This window comes from Petromyzon marinus, chromosome 48 (genome assembly GCF_048934315.1).
Source record: "Petromyzon marinus isolate PM22_M1 ecotype Great Lakes invasive population chromosome 48, UKy_Petmar_22M1.pri1.0, whole genome shotgun sequence".
Classification (NCBI taxonomy): Eukaryota; Metazoa; Chordata; class Hyperoartia; order Petromyzontiformes; family Petromyzontidae; genus Petromyzon; species Petromyzon marinus.
The window spans coordinates 6,997,008-7,017,938 of record NC_133714.1 but is presented as its reverse complement, the minus strand read 5'-3'; the positions used below and the strand labels follow the sequence as shown (position 1 = coordinate 7,017,938).

The following is a 20,931-nucleotide window of genomic DNA, read 5'->3' as shown; positions in this document are numbered from 1 at the left end:
TGCGCCAGGCTATGTGCTCGTTAAGGCCCGTCACGTGAAGCGCGGAAGGTTCGCTGCTGGCAGAAGGTCACATTAAGGCACGGGTGTCATGAGTTAACTGAGATGACTGGCAGACGACGATTCGGGAACAGCAGACAAGCGGGAAAGGCAGGAATGCGGTGGACCGGCAACGCAATTCCCGCCCAAGCTCTGCAATCCCCTACATATAAAGTAGGCTCTCGATTATCTGCGCGCATGACGAGGAGGACAGTCGCGAATAATTCAAAATCGCAGAGAATGCAAAAATGCCGTAGAACCCTTCTTAACGACCACCCCTGTTAACGACTAATCGCTTAACGACGGGCCTCCATAGAGCCCAATGTGTAGTGTATAGTAGTGCATAGTGTATAGTAGTGTAGTATATAGTAGTGGAGTGCCTCCATAGAGCCCAAGGTGTTCGCTTACCGACCATTCCCCTGTTAACGACGGGCCTTCGACGAGCACGCGACCGCCAAATTTTCGGCCAATCGGCGAGCTCCAAAGTCGTCTGACCGGGCATCGGCCAATCAGCGACGTCAATTCACGAGCGTTGGGGCATTATTTACGTTCAGTGTCTGCTGCGCTTCGAAGTGGAAACATAAACTCGCTTTCACGACCAAACAATTTGACCGGTTTCGTGGAACCAATTACCGTCGTTAAGAGGGGTTCTACTCTACCCATTTACTGTGCGGATCTCTGTACCAAAAACGACCGGTCGATGCAGGTGCTCAGTGCTAACACTCTCTTGCTCCCGCCCAGCAGGAGACTCGGCACACGGAGCGGCTAGCAGCGGAGTCACGCCTATCGACGGCAATGAAACTCCGCCCACTGCTGCGAAGACGTGCAACTACTGTACTGCAGGGGCGATGATCACGTGGATTTCGGATTAACCGGAGCACCATTTTTGTTCGGTTTAAGCACGCGGCTTGCGACAGACATTTCCAAGAGTAGCAACGCAAAACAGTTTTCAGATTATTAATTTGGGACTTAAGGGGAGAATCCACGAGTTGTTAACCGATGTCAAAATCTCGGTGTGGCGCTGTTCATTCACAAATTGGATAAACCGCACGCGGATAATGGAGAGTCTACTGTATAAAGGTTGTATTCGGCCAATTAACCTTTAACCTGATTCCGAGATGACTGCAAGGTGGGTCCATGTCTAATGAACGTGCGAGCGGTTCAGCATTAATTTTTATTTCGCGAGGCGTAGCAGTAACGTCGGCGTTTTGTAAAGACATTGCAGAGAATCGGGCATTGGACGTGCGAGAGGAAAGTCCGCTCAGCGTTGCGGGGGGATCGAGCGTAGCCCCCTCTCACTTAGCGCGGGTTTCCTCACTCGTTTACGGGGGTTGGCCGTACATCCCAATGTAGGAGCACAGAGCTTGGGCAATCAGTGGCAGCGCCGTGACCCGTGTGGTCTCCCATGCCTCTGGATCACTCCCTCTACTCTAATAATAATAAACACGTTTGCTTTTGTGTAGCATCGTTCAGTCCGTGTAAAATCTGCATCTCGCACAATCGCCCAGGAGCCCCGAACGAGCGGCAGTGCGGCAGCCGTGCAGTCGGGGTGTGAGCCGGCGCTGGCAACACATTTCCCAAGCTCTGGACTCCTCTACATATTAAGATGTTTTGCGAAAGGGCTGAGAGGGGAGGGAGGGAGGGGGGGGCGGGGAGGTCACGTGAGTTATCGATGGGTGTCACTCTGCTCGGTGCACCGACCTTTGCTGTTGAATATTTCCCGAGAGTATCTCCCGGACATCGCAAAGCTCCTGGGAAGGTTTCCCAGTAGCTCTATGATGTGCGCTATGTGGTCTGCACACACACACACACGCACACAGACAAAGGTCCCCCGTATAGCCTCTTAACAGACTGTAGGGGCAAGTGCTGTTAGGGAGCACCCGTGAAGGCCGGCACGGCACACGAGGAGGTGGGTGGCCAGCACCACACCCGGCCGCCTTTGTCTCCCCAGTGGCGATGTTTACACACCGCACCAGGTAGCCACAAAGACAAAGATAAAGATCCCCCGTATAGCCTTAACAGACTGTAGGGGCAAGTGCTGTTAGCGAGCACCTATGAAGGCCGGAACGGTACACGAGGGGGTGGGTGGCCAGCACCACGCCCGACCGCCTTTGTCTCCCTAGTGGCAATGTTTTTATCCACCGCACCAGGTACTCATTTGAGGCTGAGTCGACCTAGGGGAAGCCCAGGACCGGTTCAGATAATCGTCACTGGTGTTGGCCGTTTATCGGGAATCGAACCCAGGTCGCCAGGTTCATAGCGCAGCGCGCTAACCGCTACACTACCGCTCCCCCCAACACACACACATTCGCATGTCAACACACACGTGTGTACGCACTCAAATGCTCTAATCCCTCCTGGACCAATTGCGTGACTGAGTGTTACTGTGTGTGACTGAGTGAGATGGTGAATTAGATAGAGTGTGATTCTGAGTGTGTGACTGTGATTGTGTGACTGTGAGTGTGATTGTGAGTGTGTGGCTGGTTGTGAGTGTGTGACTGTGGGTTGTGAGTGTGATTGTGTGTGACTGGTTGTGAGTGTGACTGTGATTGTGAGTGTGTGACTGTTGTTGTAAGTGTGTGACTTGACTGTTGTTGTGAGTGTGTGACTGTGGTTGTAACTGTGATTGTGAGTGTGTGACTGTTGTTGTAAGTGTGTGACTGTGACTGTTGTTGTGAGTGTGTGACTGTGGTTGTTAGTGTGTGACTGTGACTGTGGTTGTGTGTGACTGTGATTGTGAGTGTGTGATTGTGAGTGTGTGACTGTGGTTGTAACTGTGATTGTGAGTGTGTGACTGTTGTTGTATGTGTGTGACTGTGACTTGTTGTGAGTGTGTGACTGTGGTTGTTAGTGTGTGACTGTGATTGTGACTGTGGTTGTGAGTGTGTGACTGTGGTTGTTAGTGTGATTGTGAGTGTGTGACTGTGACTGTGGTTGCGATTGTGTGACTGTGATTGTGAGTGTGTGATTGTGAGTGTGTGACTGTGGCTGTAACTGTGGTTGTGAGTGTGTGACTGTGATTGTGAGTGTGTGATTGTGAGTGTGTGACTGTGGCTGTGACTGTGGTTGTGAGTGTGACTGTGATTGTGAGTGTGTGACTGTGATTGTGAGTGTGTGGCTGTGGTTGTGAGTGTGTGACTGTGATTGTGAGTGTGTGACTGTGGTTGTGACTGGTTGTGAGTGTGTGAGTGTGGTTGTGAGTGTATGACTGTGGTTGTGAGTGTATGACTGTGGTTGTGTGTGACTGTGGTTGTGAGTGTGTGACTGTGGTTGTGTGTGACTGTGGTTGTGAGTGTGTGACTGTGGTTGTGAGTGTGACTGTGGTTGTAAGTGTATGACTGTGGTTGTGAGTGACTGTGGTTGTGAGTGTGTGACTGTGACTGGTTGTGAGTGTGTGACTGTGGTTGTGAGTGTGTGACTGTGACTGGTTGTGAGTGTGACTGTGGTTGTGAGTGTGTGATTGTGGTTGTGAGTGTATGACTGTGGTTGTGTGTGACTGTGGTTGTGAGTGTATGACTGTGGTTGCAAGTGTGTGACTGTGGTTGTGAGTGTATGACTGTGGTTGTGAGTGTGTGACTGTGGTTGTGACTGTGGTTGTGAGTGTGTGACTGTGGTTGTAAGTGTGTGACTGTGGTTGTGAGTGTATGACTGTGGTTGTGAGTGTGTGACTGTGGTTGTGAGTGTATGACTGTGGTTGTGAGTATGACTGTGGTTGTGAGTGTGTGACTGTGGTTGTGACTGTGGTTGTGAGTGTGTGACTGTGGTTGTGAGTGTGTGACTGTGGTTGTGAGTGTATGACTGTGGTTGTGAGTATGTGACTGTGACTGGTTGTGAGTGTGACTGTGGTTGTGAGTGTATGAGTGTGGTTGTGAGTGTGTGACTGTGGTTGTGAGGTCCGGCAAAAACAACCCCCTACCTCCTCGCGGTGCCGGACGGGCAACTCTGTCGTGGACAGTGCTGTGGGGGGAGATCCAATTTTGATTGGCTCCTCCCCTCATGGCATATGTGTCCACCACAGGGGCTAAACGGGGGCTCTGGACGGCTGCGAGGGGCTGGTAACCCCTCCACCTTCAATTAATTAGCACGAAACCACGAGTTAAACTGAAATATGTAACTAATAAGCTTGTGCCGGAGGCCCCGGGGGGCCCGGCGTCTATGACGTCTCCTGGCCAAACCCCAATTGGCAGAGCCAGGAGATTGAATACCTACCCTCGGGGCTACTCCAGAAACAACACAAAGCCACTACGGGTGGCCACGTGGAATGTTCGAACGCTCACTGCGGAGGAGAGGCTGCCACTCCTCTGTCGGGAGCTGGACCGGTACCGCCTGGATCTATGCGGCATCAGGAGGTCCGGTGGACCGGCTCTGGCTCCTGCCACCATGAGGGGTGGACAGTCCTCTACTCGGGGCAGCAGACTGCCAAACAACAGGGTGTGGATCTTCTTTTGAACAAAATAATGAAGGGGGCGTGGGAGCGTGGCGGTGAGGTGTGGGAAGCTGTAAGCCCCAGGCTACTTTGGGCTCGCCTTCCCATCAACCGGAGGCGAGGAATGGTGGTCGTGGTTACTTATGCGCCCACCGAAGATGAACATCCGTGGAGGGATGCAGGCAAAGCCGATGAGTCAGATGCCTTCTATGACCTCCTGTCACAGGTGCTGGCTAAAGTGGCCCCTCGGGATAGAGTCATCATGTTGGGTGACTTCAATGCCCGAGTTGGTCATGATACTGGCACCTGGTCTGGAGTGATTGGAGGGCATGGGCCAGATCAGCTCAATAACAACGGTAGGAGGCTGCTAGATTTTTGTGCAGCCCATGGGCTTGTAATTACCAACACGCTGTTCCGGCATCGGCGCATCCACACAACATCATGGATGCATGCCGGATCCAAGCAAGAACATCTGCTGGACTACATAGTGACGGACCAGCGGATGCGAGCCCATGTCCTTGACACCAGGACCTACCGTGGAGCTGATCTGCCCTCTGACCATCGACTAGTCATCTGTAAGATGCGCCTGCCATTATTCCACTCCGGTGGTGGGTGTACACCCAGGACCCCATTCCAACCTAAAGTGGCCTGGTCTCAGTTATCTGATCAAAGTTTACAATCGAGAATTTCATCATTGCTTGCGGCTGGGATTGGCATCGTCCCCGACTCCTCCTGATGTCGAGGGTAAATGGGCGAGGTTTAGGACTGTGACTCATGCAGCTGCAATGGCTGCTTTGGGTATGCGGTCCAGACCTCCCCAGAGACCCTGGCTGACAGAGGAGGTGTTCAGGATGGTTGAGAAAAAGCGACAGGCCCACTGCCATCGGCTACAGAATCCCACGTCAGAGAATGAGGAGGCTTACCGCAGCCTTCGCTCGGAGGTTCGGAGAGCCGTGAGGCGCTGCAAGGATGGGTGGTGGTCGCGGGTTGCTGAGGAGATAGAGTCTGCCTCAGTGGCCCGTGATCACAAATCTCTATTTAACTCCATCAAAAAAGTAACCTGCAGCACCACACCTATTACCATCATTAGGGGAAAAAACGGTGATCCAATCTCCGACCCCCAGGAACAGGTTTGCAGATTTGTTGAGCATTTCTGTGAGGTCCTGGGGGAGGGAAAATCCCTCAGCCAGGAAAACATCGTGGCACAAAGTGAGGATGACCCTGCTGAGGCTGCGGTGCCTCAAATATTGGAAGTCACCCCCTGTGAGTGGCTGGCTGAGGTGCCATCTGTTGAGGAAGTACTGAGGGCGATCCGGAGTCTGAGACCAGGAAAGGCAGCGGGCAGAGATGATCTCCCAAGAGAAATGCTGAGGGAGGGTGGCGTTTGTGCACAGACTGCCCTATATGACATCATAACAACAGTCTGGACCACTGGACGGGTTCCGCAGGATTGGAAGGATGCCCTGGTGGTCCCCCTTTTTAAGAAGGGGGACTGCACGGACTGTAACAACTACAGGGGCATCTCACTCCTCAGTGTGCCGGGAAAGGTCCTGGAAAGGATTATTCAGCATCGCCTTGCCAGGCACGCTGAGGAGAGGCTTGCGGAGCCCCAATGCGGTTTCAGGATAGGGCGGTCCTGCACAGATGCAATATTTTCTGTCCGTCTGCTACAGCAGAGGTGTAGGGAATTCCAACAAGACCTACATCTCTGCTTTATTGACCTGGTCAAAGCCTATGATACCATCAGTAGGCCTGGGCTCTGGGTTGTTCTTCGTGCTTTTGGAGTCCCTGACCCTCTGCTCACGATCATTAAGGACCTTCATGATGGTGAGCGGGCCCGGGTAAAACTACGCGGCCGGGAGTCAGAGCCATTCCCTGTACACCTTGGGGTGCGACAGGGATGTCCTCTGGCTCCCACATTATTTAACATCTATTTTGACCACGTAGTTCGTGAAGCCTTCAATAGCTGTACCGGGGGAATCCCCATATGGTACAGATATAATGGGAGGCTGATCGACGCCCGGGTGCGGTCAAGGGATGGCTCCCTATTGCTCAACCACGTTATGTATGCTGATGATTTGGTAATAGCTGCTCAGTCAGAGGAGGAGTTGGAGACGCTGCTGCTGAGACTGGAGCGTGCCACTAAGAGGTGGGGCCTTACCATCAGCCCCACCAAAACTAAGCACCTGCCTGGGTATTTTGTACCATCGGACACTCCACCCCCACAACTCCCGATCGGTGATGGGGCAGTTGTGGAGAGAGTGGAGAGTTTCCCATACCTGGGCAGTGTGCTTATGACTGGCTCCAGTTTAACAGCAGAGGTCTAACTCCGAATCAGTCGAGCGGCAATATCTTTTCATCGGTTGCGTAACGCTGTGTGGAAGCCACCTGGTCTGTCGCTGCGCACTAAGCTTCAGGTCTTCTCGGCCACGGTCATTCCCTCCCTTCTCTACGCTTGCGAAACGTGGACCCCCCTAATGGAACATCTTCGCCGGTTAAAAACATTTAGGCTAGCCTGCCTACGATCCATCCTGGGTTTAACCAGACTGGATTGTGTGAGGAGCTCACAAATCCTTGAAAGATCTGGGCAAGGTCCCATCGGTGAGATCCTCCGGCGGGCAAGGCTGCGATGGCTGGGTCATGTAGCCCGCATGCCCAGCCACCGCATGCCAAAACAGCTTTTGTTCGGCCGGATTGAGGGGGCAAAGCGGGCGCGGCATGGGCTAGAGAAGAGATGGAGTGATGTGGTACAGGAGGACGTGGAGCTGAGTGGACTTGCCGATGACTGGTACCAGCGGTGTCAAGATCGGCCTCTGTGGAGGAGGCTCGTGAAGGATGCTACTGGGCAGTTGGAGGTAGTCGCCCTCCAACAACAACGGAGGGCGGAGGAGCGACGCTCACAACAACGAGCGGAGCGCCGGGTGGCTAAAGCACAGCAGGTTGGCACAGTAGGGGGCACAGTTGGTGCATCAGCCAGTCATCTCAGTCAGTCGACCCGTGGCACCTGGGTCTGCCCCGTGACCTCCTGCCAGCAGGCGTTCGACACTTCACGTGGCCTCAGGGTGCACATAGCCTGGCACAAGCGTCGTGGTGACGTCACCGCCACTTAGTGGCGAATGGCGGTTGTTGTTGTTGTTGAGTGTGTGTCTGTGGTTGTGTGTGACTGTGCTTGTGAGTGTGTGACTGTGGTTGTGTGTGACTGTGGTTGTGAGTGTGTGACTGTGGTTGTGACTATGGTTGTGAGTGTATGACTGTGTTTGTGAGTGTATGACTGTGGTTGTGAGTGTGTGACTGTGGTTGTAAGTGTATGACTGTGGTTGGGTGTGACTGTGGTTGTGAGTGTGTGACTGTGGTTGTGAGTGTGTGACTGTGGTTGTGTGTGACTGTGGTTGTGAGTGTGTGACTGTGGTTGTGTGTGACTGTGGTTGTGAGTGTGTGACTGTGGTTGTGAGTGTATGACTGTGGTTGTGAGTGTGTGACTGTGGTTGTGAGTGTCTGACTATGACTGGTTGTGAGTGTGACTGTGGTTGTGAGTGTGTGACTGTGGTTGTGAGTGTATGACTGTTGTTGTGAGTGTGTGACTGTGGTTGTGACTATGGTTGTGAGTGTATGACTGTGGTTGTGAGTGTGTGACTGGTTGTGTGTGACTGTGGTTGTGAGTGTATGACTGTGGTTGTGTGTGACTGTGGTTGTGTGTGACTGTGGTTGTGAGTGTGACTGTGGTTGTGAGTGTGACTGTGGTTGTGTGTGACTGTGGTTGTGAGTGTATGACTGTGGTTGTTAGTGACTGTGGTTGTGAGTGTGTGACTGTGACTGGTTGTGAGTGTGTGACAGTGGTTGTGAGTGTGACTGTGGTTGTGAGTGTATGACTGTGGTTGTGAGTGTGTGACTGTGACTGGTTGTGAGTGTGACTGTGGTTGTGAGTGTATGACTGTGGTTGTGAGTGTATGACTGTGGTTGTGAGTGTGTGACTGTGGTTGTGAGTGTATGACTGTGGTTGTGAGTGTATGACTGTGGTTGTGAGTTGGTGACTGTGGTTGTGAGTGTATGACTGTGGTTGTGAGTGTATGACTGTGGTTGTGAGTGTGTGACTGTGGTTGTAAGTGTATGACTGTGGTTGTGAGTGTATGACTGTGGTTGTGAGTGTGTGACTGTTGTTGTGTATGACTGTGGTTGTGAGTGTATGACTGTGGTTGTGTATGACTGTGGTTGTGAGTGTATGACTGTGGTTGTGAGTGTGTGACTGTGACTGTGGTTGTGTGTGACTGTGGTTGTGAGTGTATGACTGTGGTTGTGAGTGTATGACTGTGGTTGTGAGTGTGTGAGTGTGACTGGTTGTGAGTGTGACTGTGGTTGTGAGTGTATGACTGTGGTTGTGAGTGTATGACTATGGTTGTGAGTGTGTGACTGTGGTTGTGAGTGTATGACTGTGGTTGTGAGTGTATGACTGTGGTTGTGAGTGTGTGACTGTGTTTGTGGATGACTGTGGTTGTGAGTGTATGACTGTGGTTGTGTATGACTGTGGTTGTGAGTGTATGACTGTGGTTGTGAGTGTGTGACTGTGGTTGTGTGTGACTGTGGTTTTGAGTGTGTGACTGTGGTTGTGAGTGTATGACTGTGGTTGTGAGTGTGTGACTGTGGTTGTGACTATGCTTGTGAGTGTATGATTGTGGTTGTGAGTGTGTGACTGTGGTTGTGTGTGACTGTGGTTGTGAGTGTATGACTGTGGTTGTGTGTGACTGTGGTTGTGTGTGACTGTGGTTGTGAGTGTGTGACTGTGGTTGTGAGTGTGACTGTGGTTGTGTGTGACTGTGGTTGTGAGTGTATGACTGTGGTTGTGAGTGACTGTGGTTGTGAGTGTGTGACTGTGACTGGTTGTGAATGTGTGACTGTGGTTGTGAGTGTGACTGTGGTTGTGAGTGTATGACTGTGGTTGTGAGTGTGTGACTGTGACTGGTTGTGAGTGTGTGACTGTGGTTTTGAGTGTATGACTGTGGTTGTGAGTGTGTGACTGTGGTTGTGAGTGTATGACTGTGGTTGTGAGTGTATGACTGTGGTTGTGAGTGTGTGACTGTGGTTGTGAGTGTATGACTGTGGTTGTGAGTGTGTGACTGTGGTTGTGAGTGTATGACTGTGGTTGTGAGTGTGTGACTGTGGTTGTGAGTGTATGACTGTGGTTGTGAGTGTATGACTGTGGTTGTGAGTCTGTGACTGTGGTTGTGTATGACTGTAGTTGTGAGTGTATGACTGTGGTTGTGTATGACTGTGGTTGTGAGTGTATGACTGTGGTTGTGAGTGTGTGACTGTGGTTGTGTGTGACTGTGGTTGTGAGTGTGTGACTGTGGTTGTGACTATGCTTGTGAGTGTATGATTGTGGTTGTGAGTGTGTGACTGTGGTTGTGTGTGACTGTGGTTGTGAGTGTATGACTGTGGTTGTGTGTGACTGTGGTTCGGAGTGTGTGACTGTGGTTGTGTGTGACTGTGGTTGTGAGTGTGTGACTGTGGTTGTGAGTGTGACTGTGGTTGTATGTGACTGTGGTTGTGAGTGTATGACTGTGGTTGTGAGTGACTGTGGTTGTGAGTGTGTGACTGTGACTGGTTGTGAGTGTGTGACTGTGGTTGTGAGTGTATGACTGTGGTTGTGAGTGTGTGACTGTGACTGGTTGTGAGTGTGACTGTGGTTGTGAGTGTATGACTGTGGTTGTGAGTGTATGACTGTGGTTGTGAGTGTATGACTGTGGTTGTGAGTGTGTGACTGTGGTTGTGTATGACTGTGCTTGTGAGTGTATGACTGTGGTTGTGTATGACTGTGGTTGTGAGTGTATGACTGTGGTTGTGAGTGTGTGACTGTGACTGTGGTTGTGTGTGACTGTGGTTGTGAGTGTATGACTGTGGTTGTGAGTGTGTGACTGTGGTTGTGAGTGTATGACTGTAGTTGTGACTGTATGACTGTAGTTGTGAGTATGACTGTGGTTGTGAGTGTGTGACTGTGGTTGTGAGTGACTGTGGTTGTGAGTGTGTGACTGTGGTTGTGAGTGTGTGACTGTGGTTGTGAGTGTGTGACTGTGACTGGTTGTGAGTGTGACTGTGGTTGTGAGTGTGTGACTGTGGTTGTGAGTGTATGACTGTGGTTGTGAGTGTGTGACTGTGGTTGTAAGTGTGTGACTGTGACTGGTTGTGAGTGTATGACTGTGGTTGTGTGTTACTGTGGTTGTGAGTGTGTGACTGTGGTTGTGTGTGACTGTGGTTGTGAGTGTGTGACTGGTTGTGAGACGACTGTGGTTGTGAGTGTATGACTGTGGTTGTGAGTGTGTGACTGTGGTTGTGAGTGCGACTGTTCACGAACCCTCATCTCTGGAGTATCCCTCCCCCGAGTGCGGCTCAAAGAGATACCCACCTGTGGCCAACTCGAAGGCCTGGAATGTGAGACAGAGGGACACACGGACACCGTGATGTGAGACTAGTGGTGTGGTTCTAGCGGTACTAGTGGTACTAGCGGTGTGGTGTGGTACTAGTGGTACTAGTGGTACTAGTGGTGTGGTACTAGTGGTACTAGTGGTGTGGTACTAGTGGTGTCGTACTAGTGGTACTAGTGGTGTGGTACTAGTGTTGTGGTTCTAGTGGTACTAGTGGTGTGGTTCTAGTGGTACTAGTGGTGTGGTACTAGTGGTACTAGTGGTGTGGTTCTAGTAGTACTAGTGGTGTGGTGCTAGTGGTACTAGTGGTGTGGTACTATTGGTGTGGTACTAGTGGTACTAGTGGTGTGGTTCTAGTGGTGTGGTACTAGTGGTACTAGTGGTACTAGTGGTGTGGTTCTAGTGGTACTAGTGGTGTGGTTCTAGCGGTACTAGTGTTACTAGTGGTGTGGTACTGGTGGTACTAGTGGTACTAGTGGTACAAGTGGTGTGGTACTAGTGGTGTGGTTCTAGCGTTACTAGTGGTATTAGTGGTGTGGTACTAGTGGTGTTGTTCTAGTGGTACTAGTGGTGTGGTACTAGTGGTGTGGTTCTAGTGGTACTAGTGGTGTGGTACTAGTGATGTGGTACTAGTGGTGTGGTACTAGTAGTGTGGTACTAGCGGTACTAGTGGTGTGGTTCTAGTGGTACTACTGGTGTGGTACTAGTGGTGTGGTACTAGTAGTGTGGTTTTAGCGGTACTAGTGCTGTGGTACTAGTTGTACTAGTGGTACTAGTGGTGTGGTTACTAGTAGTGTGGTTCTAGTGGTACTAGTGGTGTGGTACTAGTGGTGTGGTACTAGTGGTACTAGTGGTGTGGTACTAGTGGTACTAGTGGTGTGGTACTAGTGGTGTGGTTCTAGTGGTACTAGTGGTATTAGTGGTACTAGTGGTGTGGTTGTAGTGGTACTAGTGGTATTAGTGGTAATAGTGGTATGGTACTAGTGGTCTTAGTGGTGTGGTTCTTGTGGTGTGGTACTAGTGGGGTGGTTCTAGCGGTACTAGTGGTGTGGTACTAGCGGTAGTAGTGGTGTGGTACTAGTGGTACTAGTGGTGTGGTGCTAGTGGTGTGGTTTTAGTGGTACTTGTGGTGTGGTACTAGTGGGGTGGTACTAGTGGTACTAGTGGTGTGGTACTAGTGGTTTGGTTCTAGTGGTACTAGTGGTACTAGTGGTGTGGTACTAGTGGTGTGGTTCTAGTGGTACTAGTGTTACTAGTGGTGTGGTACTAGTGGTGTGGTACTAATGGTGTGGTTCTGGTGGTAGTAGTGGTGTGGTTCTAGCGGTACTAGTGGTACTAGTGGTGTGGTACTAGTGGTGTGGTACTAGTGGTACTAGTGGTGTGGTTCTAGTGGTACTAGTGGTGTGGTTCTAGCGGTACTAGTGGTACTAGTGGTGTGGTACTAGTGGTGTGGTTCTAGTGGTTCTAGTGGTACTAGTGGTGTGGTTCTAGTGGTACTAGTGGTGTGGTTCTAGCGGTACTAGTGGTACTAGTGGTGTGGTACTAGTGGTACTAGTGGTGTGGTACTAGTGGTGTGGTTCTAGTGGTACTAGTGGTGTGGTACTAGCGGTACTAGTGGTGTGCTACTAGTGGTGTGGTACTAGTGGTACTAGTGGTGTGGTACTAGTGGTGTGGTACTAGTGATGTGGTACTAGTGGTACTAGTGGTACTAGTGGTGTGGTACTAGTGGTGTGGTACTAGTGGTACTAGCGGTATTAGCCGCGGACCATGCAGGCGGTGCTCCAGATGTCAGCCGGCGTTCCGTACTCGGCCCCCAGCAGCACCTCCAGCGCACGGTACTGCCGTGTCTGGATGTCGTCTGAGAAGTGCTTGTCCTGGCAGAGGTCACGGCACAGAGGTCACGGCACAACAGGGGTCACGACACAGAGGTCACGGCACAGGGGTTACTTTACAGGTCACGTTACAGGGGTCACGGCACAGAGGTCACGGTATGGGGAGGAGAATGCGTTGTTGCCACAGCATAGGACATGGCACAGGGGTCATGGCACAGGGGTTAGTTTATAGGTCACGGAACAGGGGTCACGGCATAGGTCATGGCACAGGGGTCATGGCACAGGGGTCAGTTTACAGGTCACGGCACAGGGGTCACGGCATAGGTCACGGCACAGGGGTCACTGCGTTGTGGTCACGGCATAGGTCATGGGTAACATAAGCAAGCGAGTAATGTCAGAACAAGTTCCGGGCCGCCGCTAGGTCGACTCAGCCTTAATCGAATACAGTACCTGATGTTGCTGTGAAACATCAGCACTGGGGAGTCAAAGGCGGCTGAGCGTTGGTCCTGGGCTGCATCGATGTGTTCTCGACCAGCACTTGCCCACAAATATAATCAATGGCGATCGTGATGGCTTTGGTGGTGACTTGGCGATCTGAGTGGTTGTGATGGTGGTGGTGATCAGGGAGCGGGTAGTGCAGCGGTTAGCTCAGAGCGCTACGAACCCGGCAGCCTGGTCCTGGGCCTCCCCTAGGTAAAATCAGCCTGAAATTAGTACCTGGTGCAGTGTGCAAACATCGCCACTGCGGAGACAAAGGCGGCCGGGCGTGGTGCTGGCCACCCACACCCTCGTGTGCCGTTCCGGCCTTCATAGGTGCTCGCTAACAGCACTTGCGCCGACAGTCTGTTGCAGGCTACACGGGGGATCTTCGTCCTTGGAGGTGATCATAGTGATGGAATACTGTCGATGAGATGGTGATTGGTGGTGGTGATAGCGGTGGTGAGGTAGTGGTGTGATGATTAAGGTGGTGGAGGTGATGATTATGATGATCTCGAAAGTTCTGACGTGGTCGTAATGGTGGTGGGCGGTGGTTGAGGCGATAGTGGTGATCGATGTGGTGAGGTGGTGAGATGATGGTGAGAGTGACAGGAGATGTGGTGGTGGTGGTGGTGGTGGTCATATTGATGGAGGTAGCGGTGGTGAGGTGTGACTGTGCGTTAATCTCTGTCAAGGCGGCGAGACGGTGGTGATGGTGTAAGTGGCGAGGTGGAGGTGACATTGGTGGTGGTGGTGATGGTGTAAGTGGCGAGGTGGAGGTGACATTGGTAGAGGTGGTGGTGGTGATGGTGTAAGTGGCGAGGTGGAGGTGACATTGGTGGAGGTGGTGGTGATGGTGTAAGTAGCGAGGTGGTGGTGACATTGGTGGAGGTGGTGGTGGTGATGGTGTAAGTAGCGAGGTGGAGGTGACATTGGTGGAGGTGGTGGTGGTGGTGTAAGTGGCGAGGTGGAGGTGACATTGGTGGAGGTGGTGGTGGTGATGGTGTAAGTGGCGAGGTGGAGGTGACATTGGTGGAAGTGGTGGTGGTGATGGTGTAAGTGGCGAGGTGGAGGTGACATTGGTGGTGGTGGTGGTGGTGATGTTGTAAGTGGCGAGGTGGAGGTGACATTGGTGGAGGTGGTGATGGTGTAAGTGGCGAGGTGGAGGTGACATTGGTGGAGGTGGTGGTGGTGGTTGTGGTGTAAGTGGCGAGGTGGAGGTGACATTGGTGGAGGTGGTGGTGATGGTGATGTTGTAAGTGGCGAGGTGGAGGTGACATTGGTGGAGGTGGTGGTGGTGGTGATGGTGTAAGTGGCGAGGTAGAGTTGACATTGGTGGAGGTGGTGATGGTGATGGTGTAAGTGGCGAGGTGGAGGTGACATTGGTGGAGGTGGTGGTGGTGATGGTGTAAGTAGCGAGGTCGAGGTGACATTGGTGGAGGTGGTGGTGTAAGTGGCGAGGTGGAGGTGACATTGGTGGAGGTGGTGGTGGTGATGGTGTAAGTGGCGAGGTGACATTGGTGGAGGTGGTGGTGTTGGTGTAAGTGGCGAGGTGACATTGGTGCAGGTGGTGGTGGTGATGGAAGATGTAAATGGTGGTCGTGAATTAGATCTCGTAGGTCTTTTTGGATGAGGCGGTGGTAATAGTGGTGGCGGTAATGGAGAAGGTGATGGATTAGGGCGGTGGAGAACGAGGAGATGGAGAAGCTGGAGGAGGAGGTGGAGGAGGAGGTGGTGGAGGTGGAGGAGGTGGAGATGGAGGAGGTGGAGGAGATGGAGGAGGTGGAGGAGGAAGTGGAGGAGGTGGAGGAGATGGAAGAGGTGGAGGAGGAGGTGGAGGAGGTGGAGGAGGTGGAGGAGGTGGAGATGGAAGAGGTGGAGGTGGAGGAGGAGGTGGAGGTGGAGAAGGAGGTGGAAAAGGTGGAGGAAGAGGAGTTGGAGGAGGTGGATGTGGAGGAGGTGGAGGAGGAGGTGGAGGAAGTGGAGGAGGTGGAGGGGGAGATGGAGGAGGTGGAGGAGATGGAGGAGGTGAAGGGGGAGATGGAGGAGGTGGAGGAGGTGGAGGAGGAGGTGGAGGAGGTGAAAGGGGAGATGGAGGAGGTGGAGGAGGAGGTGGAGGAGGTGGAGTAGGTGGATGAGGAGGTGGAGGAGGAGGAGGTGGCGGAGGTCGTACCACCCAGCAGGCGTTTCCCAGGTCGACCACCTTCACCAGGAGATGTTCGGCGCTTGCCGGGTCCAGGACGTCTGGCAGCAGATCCGCAGCGCTCGGGACGACTGTGGCCAATCACCACGAACCGTGTCGGTTAACTCTTTGAAATCATCGACTTTTCCTTCATTTTCTTAAATCTTATCCATATATATAACACGCACAAACGCAACTTTAGTTTCTGATTTGATATTCATGCTTTCGACTTAAGTGCAAAAAGCAACGTTCATTTGTCACAATCGACCTATGTGTGTATGTGCAGTACGTTGAACTTCTTTCGCGCCGTACGTAGCCAACCGCGCTAATCGGAGGTGCGAGCGTAAGGACAACAAACTAAACACAAAAAGCAGTTCTGTAGAAACGAGTTCGTCAATCTAGATGATGATTTAAAAGCACGCACATATATATCTAGCGGATTCCTAATATCGGAAGGAAGAGCATTCCAGATGGCCGCAGAAGAGCATCTGAAAGCGCCGCGCGATGCGGTGACCGCAGTCAAAAGCCGCCGCTGCTGCTGCTGCGAGGATGAATGGAGTTTGCGTGGTGATGGTTTGTGATCCTTGACGAGAACAGCGAGGAACTGCGGCTCATTTGTTGCACAGCAGTTTGGTGGGTGCCAAGGGATGGGACAGGAGCCAGCATTGGGTGCCACGGTGGCTAGGAGATGTTAACTACCTCGCCTGGTGTACAGGAGGTTGTGGGTTCGATCCCGACCCTGACGCCTGCTGCTGTATATTTGGAGTTTGCGTGTCTCTCTCTCTCTCATCATCATCAACACAGTGGCTAGGAGATGTTAACTACCTCGCCTGGTATACAGGAGGTCGTGGGTTCAATCCCGACCCTGACGCCTGCTGCTGTATATTTGGAGTTTGCGTGTCTCTCTGTCATCATCATCATCATCACGGTGGCTAGGAGATGTTAACTACCTCGCCTGGTATACAGGAGGTCGTGGGTTCGATCCCGACCCTGACGCCTGCTGCTGTATATTTGGAGTTTGCGTGTCTCTCTCTCTCATCATCATCACGGTGGCTAGGAGATGTTAACTACCTCGCCTGGTGTACAGGAGGTCGTGGGTTCAAACCCGACCCTGACACCTGCTGTATATTTGGAGTTTGCGTGTCTCTCTCTCTCATCATCATCACGGTGGCTAGGAGATGTTAACTACCTCGCCTGGTATACAGGAAGTCGTGGGTTCCATCCCGACCCTGACGCCTGCTGTATATTTGGAGTTTGCGTGTCTCTCTCTCTCATCGTCATCACGGTGGCTAGGAGATGTTAACTACTTCGCCTGGTGTACAGGAGGTCGTGGGTTCGATCCCGACCCTGACGCCTGCTGCTGTATATTTGGAGTTTACGGTGTCTCTCTCTCTCTCTCCCCGTGGTGGTCGCGTGGATTTTTCTCCGGGGTCCTCCGGTTTTTCCCTCTACATTTAGAATCAACATCACCACGCGTTTAGAATGTTTGGCCGCTGTAAATTCCCACGTTATGATGATGACAAGCCACTTCGTCGAGCACTCATTCGTGATTTCCAGCTCGCTTCTGAAAACAGAGCCACACAGCTCAGCGGGAACCTCACCTGGTAAGTAAAACATATTTTAGTTTATCGTTAAGTTTGATAGTTGATTCTCTACGTCAGTTCCTGGGCAGAACGAAACATCTCTGTGGAAGGGGAACGTTCAAATTCCGCGTTGACACCGCGGCAGACGAACGTGGGACTCACCGTGCAGTGGAGTGGCTGGCGAGGAGAGTTCCTCCATCGTCACCGCTCCCCCTTCCTCCCTCCCCCCTGCTCCCCCATCCACTAAATACTCACTCCCCGCTGCTTCCCCTTCCACTCCATCCGCGCTCTCCCCATCCACCCCGTTCTCACTCACCCCTTCCTCCCCATCTTCACTCCCCACTACTCCCCCATCCACTCCATCCTCACTCCCCACTACTCCCCCATCCACTAAATCCTCACTCCCCACTACTCCCCCATCCACTCCATCCTCACTCCCCACTACTCCCCCTTCCACTCCATCCACGCTCTCCCCATCCACCCCGTTCTCACTCACCCCTTCTCCCCCATCCTCACTCCCCGCTGCTCCACCACCCTCCTCATCCTCACTCCTCCCTACCAACTCTGCCTCCCAATTCTCAATCCTCGTCAAGTCCCCATCCTCGCCGTGACCGCCCCCCATCACCTCCCAATCTCCGCCATCGTCGCTGCCGCCTGCCCCCCCTTCCTCCTCGTCTTCCCTCCCCATCACCCCCCATTCTTCCCCAAACTCGTTGTCCTCCTGCCCACCCGCGCCCCCTCCCGTCGCTCCCCATCCCTCGCCATCATCGCCGCTGCTCATCGCTCCCCCTTCTTCCTCCTCCTCCTCCTCCTCGTCGCTCCTCGCGGGGCGGAGTCGTCGCTGGGGCCGCGGCGCTCCTTCGCTCGTCGCCGCCATCGCCGCTCTGCGTTTCTCCTCCTCCTCCTCCTCTTCCCTCCTGCCGTACGATTGCTCCCTCCACCTGCGCGGAGGTGCCTGCGGATGATTGCGCGGAGCGGGACGACGGGCGCCGTTTGTTACGGCGTTGAGACGACGCTCCGGTGCGCGCTCGCGACCCGGGGCTCCGATGGGTCGAGCGGAGTATTAGCAATTCCCGGTCATCCTGCTTAGATTCCGAGGATGGTGAGGCGGGGTGGGTGGGGAGGTGAATGTGTGGATGGTCGGGGAGACGGGTGGGGAGGTGGGTGGGGGTTGGTGTGCTTGACACCAGGACCTACCGTGGAGCTGATCTGCCCACTGACCATCGATGTGTCATCTGCAAGATGCTGCACCTGCCATTCTTAGTGGCGTTGGTCTCAACGAGCTGATGAAAGTTGCAAGCGAGAATTTCATCATCGCTTGCGGCTGGGATTGGCATCGTCCCCCACTCCCCCTGATGTTGAGGGTAAATGGGCGAGGTTTAGGACTGTGACTCATGCAGCTGCAATGGCTGTTTTGAGTACACGGTCCAGACCTCCCCAGAGACCCTGGCTGACAGAGGAGGTGTTGAGGCTGGCTGAGAAAAAGCGACAGGCCCACTGTCATCGGCTACAGAATCCCACATCAGAGAACGAGGAGGCTTACCGCAGCCTTCGCTCGGAGGTTCGGAGAGCTGTGAGGCGCTGCAAAGATGGGTGGTGGTCGCGGGTTGCTGAGGAGACGGAATTTGCCTCAGTGGCCCGCGATCACAAATCGCTCTTTAATTCCATCAAAAAAGTAACTTGCAGCGCCACACCCATTACCATCAGGGGAAAGAACGGTGATCCAATCTCCGACCCCCAGGAACAGGTTTGCAGATTTGCTGAGCATTTCTGTGAGGTCCTGGGAGAGGGGAAATCCCTCAGCCTGGAAAATATCATGGGGCAAAGTGGGGATGACCCTGCCGAGGCTGCAGTGCCTCAAATATTGGAAGAAGTCAACTCAATGCGAGTGGCTGGCTGACATGCCATCTGTAAAACTACGTCGGAGCCATTCCCTGTTCACCTTGGGGTGCGACAGGGATGTCCTCTAGCTCCTACATTATTTAACATCTGTTTCCACCACGTGGTACAGATACAATGGGAGGTTGATCGATGCCTGGGTGCGGTCAAGGGATGGCTCCCTATTGGTCAACCATGTTACGTATGCCGATGATCTGGTAATTGCTGCTCACTCAGAGGAGGAGTTGGAGGTGCTGCTGCTGAACCTGGAGCTTGTCACTAAGAGGTGGGACCTTACCATTAGCCCCACCAAAACTAGGCACCTGCCTGGGTATTTTGTACCATCGGACACTCCACCCCCATAATTCCCAATTGGTGATGGGGCAGTTGTGGAGAGAGTGGAGAGTGACAGCAGAGGGCTCACTCTGAATCAGTCGAGTGGCAATATCTTTTTATCGACTGCATAACGCTTTGTGGAAGTTACCTGGTCTGTCGCTCCGCATGAAACTTCAGGTTTTCTTGGCCACAGTCATGTCCTCCATTCTTTACACTTGTCAAACGTGGACCCCCCTAATGGAACATCTTCGCCGGTTAGAATTATTTAGGCTGGCCTGCCTACGATCCATCCTGGGTTTAACCAGGCTGGATTGTGTTAGGAGCTCACAAATCCTTGAAAGATCTGGGCAAGGTCCCATCGGTGAGCTCCTCCGGCAGGCAAGGCTGCGATGGCTGGGTCATGTAGCCCGCATGCCCAGCCACCGCATGCCTAAACGACTTTTGTTCGGCCGGATCGAGGGGGCTAAACGGGCGCGGCACGGGCTAGAGAAGAGATGGAGTGATGTGGTACTGGAGGACGTGGAGCTGAGTGGACTTGCCGATGACTGGTACCAGCGGTGTCAAGATCGGCCTCTGTGGAGGAGGCTCGTGAAGGACGCTCCTAGTGGGACGTTGGAAGCAATCTCCTTCCAACAGCAACGGAGGGCGGAGGAGCGACGCTCACAACAACGAGCGGAGCGCCGGGTGGCTAAAGCACAGCAGGTTGGCACAGTAGGGGGCACAGGTGGTGCATCAGCCAGTCATCTCAGTCAGTCGAACCGTGGCACCTGGGTCTGCCCCGTGACCTCCTGCCAGCGGGCGTTCGACACTTCACGTGGTCTCAAGGTGCACATGGCCTGGCACAAGCGTCGTGGTGATGTCACCGCCACTTAGCGCTGAATGGCGGTTATTGTTGTTGTTGGGGGTTGGTGGGGAGGCGGGTGGGGAGGTGGGTAGAGGTTGGTGGGGAGGCGTGTGGGGTGGGAGTGTGGCGGCCTAGCGCTACGCCGCGCTACGAACCCGGCGACCCGAGTTCGATTCCCACTCACGGCCGACATCGGTGACGATTATCTGAACCGGTCCCGGGCCTCCCCTAGGTCGACTCAGCCTGGGGCTGGTGGTCGTGTTGGGGGGGGGGGAGGGGGGGGAGTAGGCGGTAGTGGGTGGGTTGGTGGTGAGTTGGTGGGGGGGTGGGGGGGGTGGGGGGGGTGGGTGGGTGGAGGCTCGCCCGCACCTGCGCCGGCACACCTGTGCGCTGGCGGTCCGTGGCGTGAGCGGCCAGCCTGCGCAGGTAGTCGTCCCCGACGCACAGCAGCACGTTCTCGGGCTTGATGTCCGTGTGGATGACCCCGCAGCGCCCGTGGAGGTACTCCAGGGCCTGCAGCACCTGGGGGGGGAAACGCGGAGGGGTGGGGGTGGGTGTCTGCAGACCGTCGCTCGCAGGCCGCTAATTGCGCGTCCCTTTTAGCAAAACGAAACGAACGCGTTCGCCGTGAAGCCGCCCGCTCCCGTCGAGTCGACGGCGGGGTTTCGCCTGCCGAGATTAACAAAAACACATTGCTTCAGTTTTATTCGTATTAAAAAAAAAAAAAATTTTAAGCGATTCGTTTACTTCGCGCCCCTGCCGTGTTTTTAATTTTGTATTTGCTTGTTGCGACGTTCTGAAGTGCTGCGACCGTACATCTGTGACATAAGCCTTCCCTGATAAAAAAAATAAATACGGATATATAGGCTGACGTTTCGGGCAATGGCCCTGCGTCATTGCACGCGCGCTACGTCAAGGGCC

At 53.4% G+C, this 20,931-nt stretch overlaps 1 protein-coding gene across 1 annotated transcript in view; it reads right to left on the bottom strand.

Moving 5' to 3' along the window:
• Positions 1–20,931, bottom strand: part of LOC116952742 (SRSF protein kinase 3-like) — a 33,482-nt gene that overhangs the window by 1,341 nt on the left and 11,210 nt on the right. Inside the window, exons 7-13 of the mRNA XM_076074416.1 lie at positions 20,380–20,532; positions 17,682–17,907; positions 17,115–17,294; positions 15,361–15,461; positions 12,645–12,752; positions 10,809–10,878; positions 1,738–1,830 (exon numbers count right to left, since the gene is read on the bottom strand). Of these exons, the coding sequence (XP_075930531.1) occupies positions 1,738–1,830; positions 10,809–10,878; positions 12,645–12,752; positions 15,361–15,461; positions 17,115–17,294; positions 17,682–17,907; positions 20,380–20,532 (931 nt within the window). The remainder of the gene's footprint in view (positions 1–1,737; positions 1,831–10,808; positions 10,879–12,644; positions 12,753–15,360; positions 15,462–17,114; positions 17,295–17,681; positions 17,908–20,379; positions 20,533–20,931) is intronic.